The sequence below is a fragment of the Salmo salar genome, chromosome ssa20 (genome assembly GCF_905237065.1).
Source record: "Salmo salar chromosome ssa20, Ssal_v3.1, whole genome shotgun sequence".
Taxonomy (NCBI): domain Eukaryota; kingdom Metazoa; phylum Chordata; class Actinopteri; order Salmoniformes; family Salmonidae; genus Salmo; species Salmo salar.
The window spans coordinates 16635393-16651898 of NC_059461.1; the positions used below are offsets into that span (position 1 = coordinate 16635393).

A 16506-nucleotide genomic window follows, 5' to 3' on the forward strand; every position below is an offset into this window, starting at 1 on the left:
CCCATAGCGCTTGAATACAGAGTAGGGGGAAACTCACCTCATCCACCACCAATGTGTGGCACCCACCTGGGACCCTCCAGGCGTGACTGGGGGGAGATAGAGGGGGAGAGAATTTGAGAGAAAGGGGGGCGGGGGGGGGGGCTGATATATACAGTACCTGTCTGTCGCTCTGTGTCTGGGTGCTGTGTTAATGTCTGACTTTATCTTTTAGTATTGGGTGTGTCATTTATTTAAGATCAGTCTATGTATCAATAATGACAGAATGCCTCTCTTTCTTAATCTATCTGTCTAAAACACATACACATAAAACTCTCTCACTCACATGTACAATCTATTATATCTCTCATGTCACACACAAACACACACACACACACACACACATATATACACTCTCTCTCTCTCCCCCTCTCTCTGTCACATATCACAAACATACACTCAGGGGTGATCCGGCATGTGGGTGATGCGCTGAAGGACCATGCCTCTAAATCCCGGGGGAAGATCTGCACTATCGGTATTGCCCCCTGGGGCATTGTGGAGAACCAGGAGGACCTGGTGGGAAAAGACGTAAGTTACAGTGTGCGTGTGTGAGTGTGTGTGTGTGAGTGCTTGCAAGCGTGTGTGTGAGTGCATTCATACATGTGTGCCCATACTGTATTTGTATGTGTGTGTGTGTGGACGTGTTATTTCTAGGGGGTTTAGGGTTAAGGTTAGAATTATGTTAATGGTTAGTGTTAGGAGCTAGGGTTAGGAGCTAGGATCAGGGTTAGGGTTAAGGGTAGGGTTAGGGTTAGGGGTTAGGGAAAATATGATTTTGAATGGGACTGAATTGAGTGTCCCCACAAGGTTAGCTGTACAAGACTCTGTGTGCATGTGTGTGTTTGTGCCTTCTACTGTATTTCTGTGTGTATGGGTGTTTCGATCTCAAGCACTACACCCAGGATGCAGTTGACCAGAGACTATATATTGTCTTTTACAGTTTATTTTCTAAACATCCTGAGTAAGCGGAAGGTGTTGATGATGAATACTTTGTCTTGGTCCAACAGGTGGTCCGACCGTATCAGACCATGTCCAACCCGCTGAGCAAGCTGACTGTGCTCAACAGCCTGCACTCCCATTTCATCCTGGCCGATAATGGGACAACAGGAAAGTACGGTGCTGAGGTCAGACTGCGTAGACAGCTAGAGAAACACATCTCCTTGCAGAAAATCAACACACGTGAGTGAAGCCTGCCCCTGTCAATCACAGCAAGAGCCAATGACAGGCTTTTAAAAAAAATTATACCTGCACAGTGCACACTGTATAAATGATGACCTTCCAATGTTACTGTATTCACCTAAGGGAGAGATGTTTTAATTAAATATTAAGCAGGTATTTTCATTTCTTTTCATATTCCCTAAGTAATTTACACTGCATCTGCTAAATCTGCTGGATGTTGGTACTCTACTACGACCCAATGACAGGCTCGTTCATGTAGACAACCTGTTCAATATTTCATATCATATTCATGATGGTATTCTGTCAGATTTAGCCTGAGGTAATTCTCTTCAAAAGGCTTTGAAACTGGCCCTCTCTATCGTGGAGATTTTTACCCTGAACCAAGTATTTAATCACCTGACACAGGTCATCATCGCCTCAACTGAAGCCAGTAATCCTCCCTTTCCACTTCTTCTAGTGTGTGTGCGTGCATGTGTGTGCATGTGTGTGTGTGTGTGTGTGTGTGTGTGTGTGTGTGTGTGTGTGTGTGTGTGTGTGTGTGTGTGTGTGTGTGTGTGTGTGTGTGTGTGTGTGTGTGTGTGTGTGTGTTTGAGAGAGCTAGAAAACCTCACTGATTCAGAGCTTGTATGTACGTACATGTACACAACACAGCCACTGCTGGTGTTGAGAGTACAATTAACTTTTTCAAGTGATCTCTTAGTGATGGATACAGTTACATATCGGGACATACATTTTGACAATATCTCAATATTATTTTTGAGCTAGTCGGCTGTACCTGCGCAAAAACGAAATAATTTTTCCTTCTCTTGTTCTCCGTCTTCTGTTTAAAATGGTGAGCCAATATGTTTTCAGCACTTTTGTTTCCATGACTGATGACTTGTTTTCTCATGGCTCTCTCTTATCCCTCTGCAGCAGACATATAGTAAGTAACATGTTTGGAACATCATCGCAATAAAATTGCAGTATCGAATTGCAATTCATATAGAATCGTGATACTTAAAGAATTGCAATATATATCGTATTGGCACCTCAGTACTGTGATAATATCAAATTGTGACATCTCTGGTAATTCCCAGCCCTAGTATCTGTCTGTTTGTTAGTGTATCCTCCACAACGGCATTATTTCTGAAGAAGGATTGTGAGCTTGTCTATGTGAGGCCCTTGTCACGTCACATTCTCCTACTTGAATTTACAATGAATTATGGAGCCTGAGAACCACATTTATTTGCATAAATATAAAATGCACACACCTCGTTGCCGCCACTCTTAAAATAGACTTCTCAATCATTTGAAATGGAGAGAAGCCAGAAATGAACCTGCTTCTGAAAACTGTATTTTTCATCAGTTATTTTTAATCAAATTCCTGCTATGATTGATTGTACCTGTCGGCTAGTTTTATCAACAAATCCCTGTTTTCATTTATAACTATTTAAGTATTCTATGCTCATGAAGAATTTACATTTCCCATTTTGCACAGTAAACCTTATGGAAATACTGCTATATGATATGATTGCTATCCCCCAAATTTTCATAAAATATATGTCCATAACAGTTCATTGGTTCCTCGGTAGGCCTATCCTGTTTATCAAACTGATACATTTGCAGTCTTTTCTAATAATGATAAACTTACTCTCAGTCTGTTTAGTACTCAGTCATCCAAACTCCTTCATGTCTCCACCTTGAACCTAATGGCTCCTTACAATGTCCTGTATAATCTACCATGTTCTGCACCATACACTACAATCACTTTATGCGATATGACACTGTTTTATCAGTATATACATGAATGTGTCAACATTTTTCACATATAAAGATACAACCCTTTTTTGCCGTGTTTGTGACCATTCAACAATGACCTCTTAACCATACCTGGTTTGCACTTTTTAAATTTCTATTAATGGTTACACCGACTATCTGCATTGACCTTATCTTGCACTACTCTATGTACACTCACAAGACTATATATAAACACTATATACACACACTCACACACACTTACCTGACACTCTCACACAAAACCCACACACATAACACACACAAGAATACTGACACAACACACACACACACACTTTCACACTCATATGCTGCTGCTACTTTGTTCTTTATTCTTAGTCTTATTATTAATTCTCAAGGCCAGGTTATACTTGGTCTCAGCGGTGTAAAGTACTTAAGTAAAGATCATTTAAAGTACTGCTTACGTTTTTTTTTCAGGTATCTGTACTTTACTATTTATATTTATATATACACATTTTCCCTGACACCCAAAAGTACTCGTAACATTTTGAATGCTTAGCAAAACAAAAAAATTGTCAAATTGTCGTGGATGAATCAGAATTAGTTGGGTAACATAGATGATTAAGATGTTTTATTAGTATAATATGCTTATGTGAGATACTTGTCATTAGAAAGTGTCCATTAGACTCTGGTATGTTTCAGTTGCACGTCTACCTTAGCTGGGGCTCAGACACTTGGGGCCCAGAGAGGGGAGAGGTCAGACTTGTCTTTTATATGTGAATGTCTCTTTACCTATTCTTAAACCATGTGACGGGATGGCGTGATTAATGGGGAACCGATGACTTGTCTCCATAATGTCTGTGAGCAAGTCACACCCTCCTTTTCTTTATTGTGGGGAGGTTTATGGCAGTAACTGGACCCTTGTATGTCCTCTCTTAGATCTCGCACTTATCCTGTGATAATATATGGCCTAGAGGCTCACTCCCCCCAGTGAGCCTGTTCAGGAGTGGGGTCAAGAGGGGGTTTGCTTGAGATGGGAGTTGACAATTGATATATGCCATTGGATGAAATGGGGTTTTTGTTCAATACCGTACCAGGGAGGGACGGTTCTAGGGGGACCAGATACTGGGCTATACAATGAACCCTGTTGAGATAGCAGTTACTGCCTGCTGTGTTTTATGGATATCTGTCATACAAAACTTAACCTTGTGACCCATTCTATGTATCTGTGCTTTGTCATGTACGTAGAGAGGGGTGGACCGTGGGTATAAAAGCTCTTTGTATTGAAGGTGTTGTCACTTTATTCAATGGTTCATTCAAGAGAGTGCATTATTGAAAGTCAAGTGCTTTTGCAAAATTATCTTAATTATTAAAGATGTAGTGAACTCGGACTGGTGTGTTTAACTCTCCTCATTTGGTAATGCAGAAATTAGCCACCACAAAATTCACACACTTATTATCACGTTTAGGTAAGACCCAGATGCAGACAGTGTAGAAGTAACAATAGTTTATTACAACCACAGGGGCAGGCATACAACAGGTCAAGACATGCAGGGGTCAATAATCCAGAAAGGGTGTAAAGGGTCCAGAACGGCAGGCAGCCTCAGGGTCAGGGTAGGCAGGGGTCAATAATCCAGAATGGTGGGGTACGGTGAAAAACAGCAGGCAGTCTCAGGGTCAGGGCAGGAAGAACGGTCATAACCGGGAAGGACTAGAAAACAGGAGCAGGAAAACAGGCAGGAGCAGAGAAACAAAATGGTAGGTTTTACAAACCAAACGAACTGGCAACAGACAAACAGAGATCACAGATATAAATACACAGGGGATAATGGGGAAGATGGGCAACACCTGGAGGGGGGTGGAGACAATCACAAAGACAGGTGAAACAGATCAGGGTGTGACACTTATCAAGAGAAAATCCCTGGTCATCCCTACTGCATCTGATCTGGCGGACTCATTAAACACAAATGCTTCATTTGTAAATTATGTCTGAGTGCTGGAGTGTGACCCTGGCTATCCGTAATTTTAAAAAACAAGAAAATTGTGCCGTCTGGTTTGCTTAATATAATGAATTTGAAATGACTTTTACTTTTAACAATTACATTTACTTTGATAGTTAAGTATATTTAAAACCCAATACTTTTAGACTTGTACTCAAGTAGTATTTTTCTGTGTTACTTTCACCTCTACTTGAGTAATTTACTATTAAGGTATCTTTACTCTTACTCAAGTATGACAATTGGGTACTTTTTCCACAACTGCTTGGACTATCAACATGACTTTGACAATTAGAGTGTCGCTGCTCAAAACATCATTTAGTTTATACCACAGTTGAATGTCTGTAGACCGTTGCTACGACTGTCAGTTTCCTTGTCGCACATATATCCAAAAAGTTAAAGTCTCTGCAACTGTCGCAACGTCTGTTGTCATGGTTACCAGACTGCCATAGCAACCACTTCAAATCCTCCTGTGACGCAGATGATGCAGGAGTTCTAAAATTCTCAGTTAGAATTGCCTACTTTAATTTCGGCACACTGTGGCAGTAAGCTATTTTCTGTAAGTTCGCCATTACCTTATAAATAATTATGTTGTTGTTGGTTTATTTTCCTTTAATAATGAATTAAAAGTAGCTAAAGTTAAGACGTTGTCAGCTATATTTTGGTCATTATTTGAACTGGCTAGCCAGCTAGCTAGTTAATTAACTAGCTAACAACGAACCAAAACATTACTTTTAGAAAACTGCCTTTAGTTGCCTGGCTTGCTAGGTTGACATTTACTGAATACATTTTAAACGGATAAGTTTATTGGTGTAAAAATAGAGAAGGTATGCTATTTGGAGCACCGGACTGCTTTCATGCAGAGGCTGTCGTTTTGTGTTTATATTTTTCAAAACGACAACAACAAGTTTGATGTTGGACAACAATAGAATGTTCATGATGTCGCAGCGACAATTGTCTACAGACATGTTGCTAGACAGACTGTAAACCAGCCTTTACTCATACCTTTATGTACATATCTACCTCAAATACCTTGTACCCCTGTACATTGATCTGGTACGGGTACTCCCTGTGTATAGCTTCATTCATGTGTATAGATAGCTTCATTCTTGTGTAGTGCTGGGGGAGTTTGGTTATTAAATAACTAATTGTCCGACATCGGTTCAATTACTTGAATTCCAATTAGTAGTGTTTTTCCTGTGAGCCAAACAGGCTATTTCTCTAGAAAGAAATCAAATAATTGACGAGAGAAATCAAGTCAAGAACGATATGGGATGCTTGGCTGAAGGGAGTTGTAGTTTTCATTAAGCAAATGTTCAACCTAGTTCAGCGCAGGAACTTGGTAATTAATTACAATGACCATAATCCACTGTGCATATTTTTTCTGTCTCGGACCGAGATGGATACCCTTTACGCCTGCTATGTTTGGTTATATACACAAAGACCGCATAGACCGCATGAGAGACGAATGTACACAACACAACTATGAGAGAGAGGGATAGAGAGCTTGTGAAAGTATGCCTTATCTACTTTGAAGAACTAGTCAAATGATTTCTTCAGACAGCTCTGCAGCATGCTCAAGCAAGCTAGCCTAGCTAAATAGGATGACTAAAGACAGTACAGTAGGTGAGTACAGAGAACGTTGTCTGGCTATTTGGCTGCTACTGCCTGAACAGAGACAAGATTACCTTTAACCCAGAAGATTCTAAGCCCTGTCTAAGATGGGGGGGGGGGTTATACTAAGATATTTGGAATTGTTTTAAGAAGGTTACACCGAGGATCATTTAACTATTCGATGTTGAGTTTTAAGACCCATTGCAGTATCAAAAGAAAAACATGTTTGGCCTTACTGCTGCACTACATGACCTATGTATGTAGACAACTGCTCGTCGAAAATCTAATTCCAAAATCATGGGCATTAATATGGAGTTGGTCCCCCCTTTGCTGCCATAACCGCCTCCACTCTTCTGGGAAGGCTTTCCACTAGATTTTGGAACATTGCTGCGGGGACTTCCATTCAGCCACAAGAGCATTAGTGAGGTTGGGCACTGATGTAGGGCAATTGGGCCTGGCTCGCAGTTGGCGTTCAAGTTCATCCCAATGGTGTTCGATGGGGTCTAGGTCAGGGCTCTCTGCAGGCCAGTCAAGTTCTTCCATACCAATCTTGTGTCATGCTGAAAGGGCCTTCCCCAAACTGTTGCCACAAAGTTGGAAGCACAGAATCGTCTAGAATGTCATTGTATGCTGTAGCATTAAGATTTCCCTTATCTGGAACTAAGGGGCCTAGCCCGAACCATGAAAAACAGCCCCAGAACATTATTCCTCCTCCACCAAACTTTACCGTTGGCACTATGCATTCGGGCAAACCCAGATGGTGAAGCGTGATTCATCACTCCAGAGAACGCGTTTCCACTGCTCCAGAGTCCAATGGTGGCGAGCTTTACTCCACTCCAGCCAACGCTTGGGATTGCACATGGTGATCTTAGGCTTGTGTGCGGCTGCTCGGCCATGGAAACCCATTTCATGAAGCTCCTGACCAACCGTTTTTGTGCAGACATTGCTTTCAGAGGTAGTTTGTAACTTGGTAGTGAGTGTTGTAACTGAGGACAGATGATTTTTACACACTAAGCGCTTCAGCACTCTGTGGTCCCGTTCTGTGTGCTTGTGTGGCCTACCACTTCCCTGCTGAGCCGTTGTTGCTCCTACAGTTGACCAAGGCAGCAATAGCAGCAGTGGTGTGTAGTCATGGATGCCAAAGGACGCCAGGCTTCCCCAAAAAATGTATCAATACATTTAAAAAAACATACAATCATTTAACTTTCGTCTCTCTAATTTTCCTTCAATTGGTAAGAGGCTGAATGTATCTCACAGGAGAAAGCATCCGAGCAAGCGAAACAGCACCCCTCTGTCTCTATACGTGTAGGCCATCTATCTATCTGATGCTGTCTGGTCCATAGCATTGAAGGCAAGGAAGCCAGCGAGCATCTGGCCCCCTTCACAAAACAATAAATAATAAATAATCAGCGTTGAGCTAAACTGAGCAAACTAGTGCACCAAAAAAAAGTGTCAAGGGAAGCCAGCGATGGATTTGGCGTCACTCCTAGCAAATCCCATTGAGAGCATACATCATTGACAGAAAAACTTGAAATGTTTAGCTAGCTAAAATGATCCCTTTCCTAAATTATACATGGGTGGAGATAAGGATTTCGACTTGTGGTTTTACTAAATTCTTCATACTGGCCAATGATTACAGCATAACGGCGGTTATGATCCAACCATTAATTCATACATTGTTGTGCCCCTGCACTGAGAGGATGGAAGTTCAATATATAGCTAGATGTAGTAGGCTAATGTTAACTAGCTTAACGTTGCCCATGAATGGAATTTAGGCTAGCGGGGAAGCATTTTAGCCAGGTAGCCTAGGACAACAAAAAATAAAAGTGTGTACCGTATGACAGAGTGATAGACTGTTTCAACAACATGAAAGAGAAGAGGATGTCATTGGCGTTTCTCTACAAGTAGGGTGAGTCAACATGTTTTTCTACTTGCACGAATGTGCACACACACTCACACAGAAATCAGAACCATGGACAGCCACATCATATTTAGCCTACGTTGATTGGACTAAATTGTTTTTGGTATCTTTTAGTTGTCACTGTATCAGACTAAGCAGAGGTGATTTGATGATGTTGGAAGTGGTGCTGGAATAGTGGAGGCAGCACCTGTTTTCTTTGCAACTTGTGGTAACTCTCTGTGGTTCTAAATCAATAGTTGTTTAGTGGTCCGAAAATGTTGGAAACAGTAACTTACTTGACCATGCTGTAGGTTATGTAACTAACTGTCTGTTACTGGACATGCAATATGCTTTGTGGAGTTCACTGGACAAAGGTATGGATAAATGTTTTCTGCCAATGTGTCTTCTTATCGTCTCGGCCTTTAGGCCTACAGTCGTGGCAAAAAGTTTTGAGAATGACTCAAATATAAATTTTCACAAAGTTTGCTGCTTCAGTGTCTTTAGATATTTTTGTCAGATGTTACTATGGATACTGAAGTATAATTACAAGCATTTCATAAGTGTCAAAGGCTTTTATTGACAATTACATAAAGTTGATGCAAAGAGTCAATATTTGCAGTGTTGACCCTTCTTTTCAAGACCTCTGCAATCCGCCCTGGCATGCTGTCAATGAACTTCTGGGTCACATCCTGACTGATGGCATCCCATTCTTGCATAATCAATGCTTGGAGTTTGTCAGAATTTGTGGGTTTTTGTTTGTCCACCTGCCTCTTGAGGATTGACCACAAGTTCTCAATGGGATTAAGGTCTGGGGAGTTTCCTTGCCATGGACCCAAAATATCGATGTTTTGTTCCCCGAGCCACTTAGTTATCACTTTTGCCTTATGGCAAGGTGCTCCATCATGCTGGAAAAGGCATTGTTCGTCACCAAACTGTCCCTGGATGGTTGGGAGAAGTTGCTCTCAGAGGATGTGTTGGTACCATTCTTTATTCATGGCTGTGTTCTTAGGCAAAATTGTGGGTGAGCCCACTCCCTTGGCTGAGAAGCAACCCCACACATGAATGGTCTCAGGATGCTTTACTGTTGGCATGACACATGACTGATGGTAGCGCTCACATTGTCTTCTCAGGACAAGATTTTTTCCGGGTGCCCCAAACAATTGGAAAGGGGATTCATCCGAGAAAATGACTTTACCCCAGTCCTCAGCAGTCCAATCCCTGTACCTTTTGCAGAATATCAGTCTGTCCCTGATGTTTTTCCTGGAGAGAAGTGGCTTCTTTGCTGCCCTTCTTGACACCAGGCCATCCTCCAAAAGTCTTCGCCTCACTGTGCGTGCAGATGCACTCACACCGGCCTGCTGCCATTCCTGAGCAAGCTCTGTACTGCTGGTGCCCCGATCCCGCAGCTGAATCAACTTTAGGAGACGGTCCTGGCACTTGCTGGACTTTCTTGGGCGCCATGAAGCCTTCTTCACAACAATTGAACCGCTCTCCTTGAAGTTCTTGATGATCCAATAAATGGTTGATTTAGGTGCCATCTTACTGGCAGCAATATCCTTGCCTGTGAAGCCCTTTTTGTGCAAAGCAATGATGACGGCACGTGTTTCCTTGCAGGTAACCATAGTTGACAGAGGAAGAACAATGATTCCAAGCACCACCCTCCTTTTGAAGCTTCCAGTCTGTTATTCGAACTCAATCAGCATGACAGAGTGATCTCCAGCCTTGTCCTCGTCAACACTCACACCTGTGTTAACGAGAGAATCACTGACATGATGTCAGCTGGTCCTTTTGTGGCAGGGCTGAAATGCAGTGGAAATGTTTTTTGGGGATTCAGTTCATTTGCATGGCAAAGAGGGACTTTGCAATTAATTGCAATCCATCTGATCACTCTTCATAACATTCTGGAGTATATGCAAATTGCCATCAAACAAACTGAGGCAGCAGACTTTGTGAAAATTAATATTTGAGTCATTCTCAAAACTTTTGGCCACGACTGTATATATCACGGTTGTAGAGCAAACAACACTGAATGTTTTGTACACTCAGTGTATAGCAGTCACTGCTCTGGTTTTTATCTTGTCAAACAGAAAAGGCCATGACTCTAGCCCAGTGGCTGACATGGCACCCACCAATGGCAACTGTGAAGTCAACAGGAAGCAGGTAGAGACATGCAGCCTTTGTCCATTCTGTCATGTGACTTATGGGCTTCCCTTTGTCATCCTATGCCTGGGCTCATATAAAAGGGGCTGGGGAGGCAAAGGGACGCCCATTCGTCAAAACAGCATCTCAACTGGACATTCATAGCGTAATTAACAGCATCCTAACATACAAACCATCCCCAAACAACTCACCATCACCAAACCAAGCAGTATACTATCCACAAACCATTCCCAACCATCCATAAATTAACAGCATCCAAACTGCCCATTCCCAAAATAAACCTTGATTTCGGGCTTTATGACGCTCATTCAAAGCCTGGAGGCAGTTGGAAAAGCCGACAGCCAGAGCATTGAGTCACACTGTTGGTTTACTGCTCATTGGCAGTACCAGTCTCCTATTTATTAGGGCACAATTAACTAAACATAATGAGTGTTTCTTATTGGACAAGCTCCCATAGTACCTCCCCATTTCAGATTGTTGGCTTTCATTTTGTGCCTAATGAATACCACCCAAGGCTTTAGACAGCGCACCATTCCTTTATTTGATAACCTGTCCACAGTCAAGAAACAAACACATACATTTCTCTCTCAGCAGGGTCCTCTGGGATATGTCATACCACAAGGTTTCTCAGACAAAAGAGGATACTGAAATAAGAGTAAAACATAATTTTAGTTTGAATAGCCACGTATCGGAATGAAAGGAACACAGAGATAGATTTCAATGATCTACCCCCGAGCTCTCCCCCTCCATCAATGGCAAATCTGAACATCCTCCTGATTCCTGTTTACAAGCAAAAACTAAAGCAGGATGTACCAGTGACTCGCTCAATACGGAAGTGGTTAGATGACACGGATGCTACGCTACGGGACTGTTTTGCTAGCACAGACAGGAATAAGTTCCAGGATTCATCCAGTGGAATTGAGGAGCATACCACCTCAGTGATCGGCTTCATCAATAATTGCATCGACGACATCGTACCCACAGTGACTGCAGTGACGTGTTGAGCGTGAAAAACCCAGCAGCGTTTCAGTTCTTGACACAAACTGGTGCACCTGGCACCTACTACCATACCCCGTTCAAAGGCACTTCAATCTTTTGTCTGGCACATTCACCCTCTGAATGGCGCATACACACAATCCATGTCTCAATTGACACAAGACTTAAAAACCTGTTTCCTCCTCTTGATCTACACTGATTGAAGTGGATTTAACAAGTGACATCAATAAGGGATCATAGCTTTCACCTGGATGCACCTGGTCAGTCTATGTCATGGAAAGAGCAGGTGTCCTTAATGTTTTGTATACTCAGTGTATATGCGTCAGCCTACTAATTATACAATTGTAAAATAGGCCCTATTATATGTCAAAATTAAAATCTTATTCGCTAGCTTATAATTGTAAACTTTGTAGGCCACATGTCCTGCACCAGCATTGCATGTTGTCTCCCAGCTTCATGGTTTGAACGAGATGTGTAATTCCAGTCCATATAACACAGTATAATACAATACAGAACAGTAATACAGTCCACATTCAAAAATATTATTTCATCTTCATGCTCTCCATCTCAAACTGAACAGGACATCAGTAGGCTTAGTTCCACATGCACAGATATGACTTTTTTTTTTACAAATTGACTCGCCTTATGAAGTGCCACCGTACACGGCACAGTCATTTGCTAGGCAGCACAAAAGGTTTTACATCAGCAAGAGCAGGGCAGGTCGTGTCCATTGCAGTGTGTAATGCAGTGTAGCTTAGTTTTTTATACATACACCATCCCAGTAGCGCAAAAACGATTGGAAATATAACTTTCCCTGTTTTTCTCTGAGCATGCTCTTCGAATAGGCTAGGCCTACAGCCTAAAGTATAGGCTATGGATCATTTTATTGAGACCACACATACTTGCGTTCCCAGCAGAGAATCAGGGATGAGGGTCATCATCGGGAACAAATGAGATACTATAATAAGCAACTAATTCTCAAGCCCTGAGCAATATGACATTTAATTGATAACCAATTGCATGACCATCCCCTGGACAAAGAAAAAAAATACTAAACTCTCCCCCTGACTGAAATGTAAAAAGCATGACCCTCCCCCATTTTCCTCCAGGTAACTATTCTGTAAATTTCTATCTCTCCCTTACTAATCTCAATGGCAGTGTGTTACACAATACCTGTCATCATTTTGCTACTGAAAACGTAAGAGTGTAAGATTTCTTGTACCACACTGTAGTAGACTTGGTGAAGGAACGTTACTTCAAGATTAGTAATATCGATTAACATTGTCATGGATATTAGTAATTCTTTACATTGCGTTTCACTTGCATGCAGACCCAAGCATCCCACCGCAATGCCGACACGTTTTGAACAACTGACCTAAGCGTTGTGTGTTTGAGCTACAGACTGTTTGGTTCTTGGATTGGATTCATACATTTCTTCTGCAACCACTAGTCTGTGTGATTAACAGGGGCTGAGCTACAGCGGTGTTTGTGAGACCAGGGAGGATCCCGAAAACAGTTATTCTCACAACAACAACAAAAAACGTCTGTAAAGTCAGATCGGTTTGAGCTACAACCTATTATGGACCATCTATGAAAAGCTGAGACTCTCACGAATACGCACGTTCTATGAGGCTCAAAAGCCACACAATAGTTATTAGAAAGTAAGAGGTTATTCTACACAGAAGATCATAGGAAATCCCAGGACGTGTTTATAATATTGTAATAAGCTCACATAGTTGCTGTCGCAAACTCAACACACCGCACATTTGTCACTGACTAGTTGGATATTCATTTCACACCAAGCAAACAATTGCTCTACTTTTCTGTAGCATACTTATTCGTACATTATTTATTTATTAACATTTGTCAATAGAACTCACGAGTGCAACTGTTTATGTCAAAGTATGTCTACTAATAGCCCTGGTTGTCCTGAAAATAAAATGGTTAAACACTTCAATGTGCGGCTAAATATAGACCGAGGTCAGAGCATGCAGATTAATGAAAGTGGTGAATTTCAGGTTTTTCACTGTGGGAGGCCTGGGACCAATGGAGATAAGTCAAGGAAGAAATTGGCTCCTATTAGATCTAATGACTAAAACATTCTCCCCACGTCTCTCCTGTAGCTTAAACTAAAACAGTGCTTATTTTTCGGTGAATACTCCCTCCCACTGCATATTACATGAGGCTGCTGCCTCGTGTGCTATTGTGAATGAATATCAAAGGGACAGCTCAGCTCAAGCTGAGGGTAAACAGAATAAATGGTTAGAGACAGGGCTTTGGGTGAAGTGCTGTTTTTAGTGGCTGTGGCCAGTACATTCACATTCCAGATTAGGTACGGTACATGCTTCTCTCCTCCTGACACTGCAAATATCCCTGACCAGCTTCCTCTAAAAACAACTGCTCTGGGTCAACATGTATCCTCCCATCTCCTTAGCTGTTGTCCTTCTTCCCTTCTTCCTCTTGTCTTCTTACAGTATGTGCTCCTTGGTCTTTCTTACTGATAAAGTATGGATTATTGTTTTCAACATTGTGTTACAAAACATGCTAGGTAAGAGAGATCCCTCAGCCTTCAACACCATAGTGCTCATCACTCGAGGCCCTGGGTCTGAACCCCACCCTGTGCAGCTGGGTCCTGGACTTCCTGACGGGCCGACCCCAGGTGGTGAGGGTAGGAAACAACACCTCCGCCACACTGATCCTCAACATGGGGACCCCACAAGGGTGCATTCTCAGCCCCCTCCCTGTTCACACATGACTGCGTGGCCACTCACGTCTCCAGCTCAATCATCGAGTTTGCTGATGACACAACAATGGTAGGCCTGATTACCAACAATGACGAGACAACATACAGGGAGTTCCTTGGCGTGCACATCATTGACAACCAGAAACAGTCCATTCACATAGACAGTGTGGTGAAGGAGGCTGAATAAATTTGGCTTGTCCCATAAGACCCTTCTATAGATGCACCATTGAGAGCATCCTGTCGGGTTGTATCGCCGCCTGGTATGGCAAGTGCACCGTCTGCAACTGCAGGGCTCTCCAGAGGGTGATGCGATCAGCCCAACGCATCACCGGTGGCACACTGCCTGCCCTCCAGGACATCTACAGCACCCAGTGGCACAGGAAGGCCAACAATATCATCAAGGATCTCAGCCACCCGAGTCACGGCCTGTTCACCCCGCCACCATCTAGAAGGTGGAGACTGTACAGGTGCATCAAAGCTGGGACCAGAGAGACTGAGAAACAGCTTCTATCTCCACAACATCAGATTAAACACTCACCACTAGCCAGCCTCCGCCCATTACCCTGCCCTGAACCTTAGTCACTGTTACTAGCCAGCTACCACCCGGTACTCTGGTCACTTAATATTGTTTACATACTGTTTTATCCATTTCATATGTATATACTGTATTCTAGTCAAGGCTCATCCTATATAACTACTGCTGTACTCACTGTTTCTATTAATATGTTGTCCCAACTGTCTATACACACAATTATATACATTTTGGGGATTTGTGTGTATTGTTTTGTATTGTTAGGTTTTGTATGTGGATCTAGAAATATAAGCATTTCGCTGCTGTGTTAACATCAGCAACATATTTGTACGCAACCAATAAAAATGTATTTGATTTGATTCGTATGACCATAGGAATAGCCGCTAGATCATCTAGCCATTGTCATCCATCCCCCTGTCCTCTAGTCCACTCATCATCCCTTATTTATGCACTTGTCATCTCCCATTGTCACCCTTTAAACAACTCATCCTCACATACCCTTGTTCCTATGTGTCCAAGGCCAGACTACTACAGGAAGCCTTGAAGAACAGTGCTGTCTCTGTTCACACCAGATTCCCGTCTGACTCCCGTCTCTCCACATAACCAGCCAGATAATAGAGTGAGACTGCAGATGGAAGCACAACTCTCCGGTCTCTGATGATGGCCACAGTTCTCTGTTGTTTGCAATAATGCACTAGTCTCACAGAGAGAAAGGGAATGAGAGAGGAAGTGGAAAGTGAGACGAGGTGATTACTTTGAGAGTACTCTTCTGAATAGGAGGATGAGAATATACAAGAGGATGGAGAGAGGAGAGACATTTGTCATGCTGTGTGCTTTTCTCTTCATGTATCCTTCACTTACTCCATCATAAGCACTAAGGTGTGTGTGTGTGTGTGTGTGTGTGTGTGTGTGGGGGGGGTTATCTGTTCCTCAAAGTCACACCATTTTTATTCACAGTAATATGTAAAGGATGAGAAATGGCCCCTACTGAAATTGGATTCTAATCAGATGCTATGAAGCCCTAACCTCACCTGGGACCCACAGGACTATTAATGAGTTTTGAGATGATTGGAGTGGTTAGGACAGTGGACTCAAACTCAATTCCTGGAGGGCCTGGATATGCAGGTATGCTCTAACCCAGCACTAACACAACCAATTCAACTAATCAACCAATCATGATCTTCAATAGACACCTTCCTTGATTAGTTGAATGTGGTATGCTAATGCCAGGCTGGAACAAAAACATACACACTGGCCAGGTAGATCATTCTATTTGAGACCACGGGGTTAGGAAGAGGTGAGTGAAATTCCCATCACCTTTCATCTGTCATGGTGGAAGTGCAGTGCCTGTTAAAGCGGCGGCTGAGGTGTGGCTATAAGCAGATGGCTAACGGTGTGAAGAGAGAGAGAGATGGCTCACTGTCAGTATTGTCATCTCTGAGACTTCCAGGGAAATCAGCAGGGAAGCCAGGGAAAGGGAATCATACCAGGGACAGGTGATCCACGGAATCAGGATGTCTCTGTCACCACGTGCACTGACCAAAACCAGGGGGTTACAGGTGTCATTTCCCAGTAGAACATAGTAAACAGACGGGACTCTGCCGGACCCAGAACA

At 42.6% G+C, this 16506-nt stretch overlaps 1 protein-coding gene across 4 annotated transcripts in view; it reads left to right on the forward strand.

The window, feature by feature from the left end:
• Positions 1–16506, forward strand: part of trpm3 (transient receptor potential cation channel, subfamily M, member 3) — a 253566-nt gene that overhangs the window by 133208 nt on the left and 103852 nt on the right. For all 4 annotated transcript variants that reach the window (XM_014160640.2, XM_045703003.1, XM_014160646.2 and 1 more), the window contains exons 5-6: positions 440–564; positions 1044–1215. In XM_014160640.2, the coding sequence (XP_014016115.2) occupies positions 440–564; positions 1044–1215 (297 nt within the window). The remainder of the gene's footprint in view (positions 1–439; positions 565–1043; positions 1216–16506) is intronic.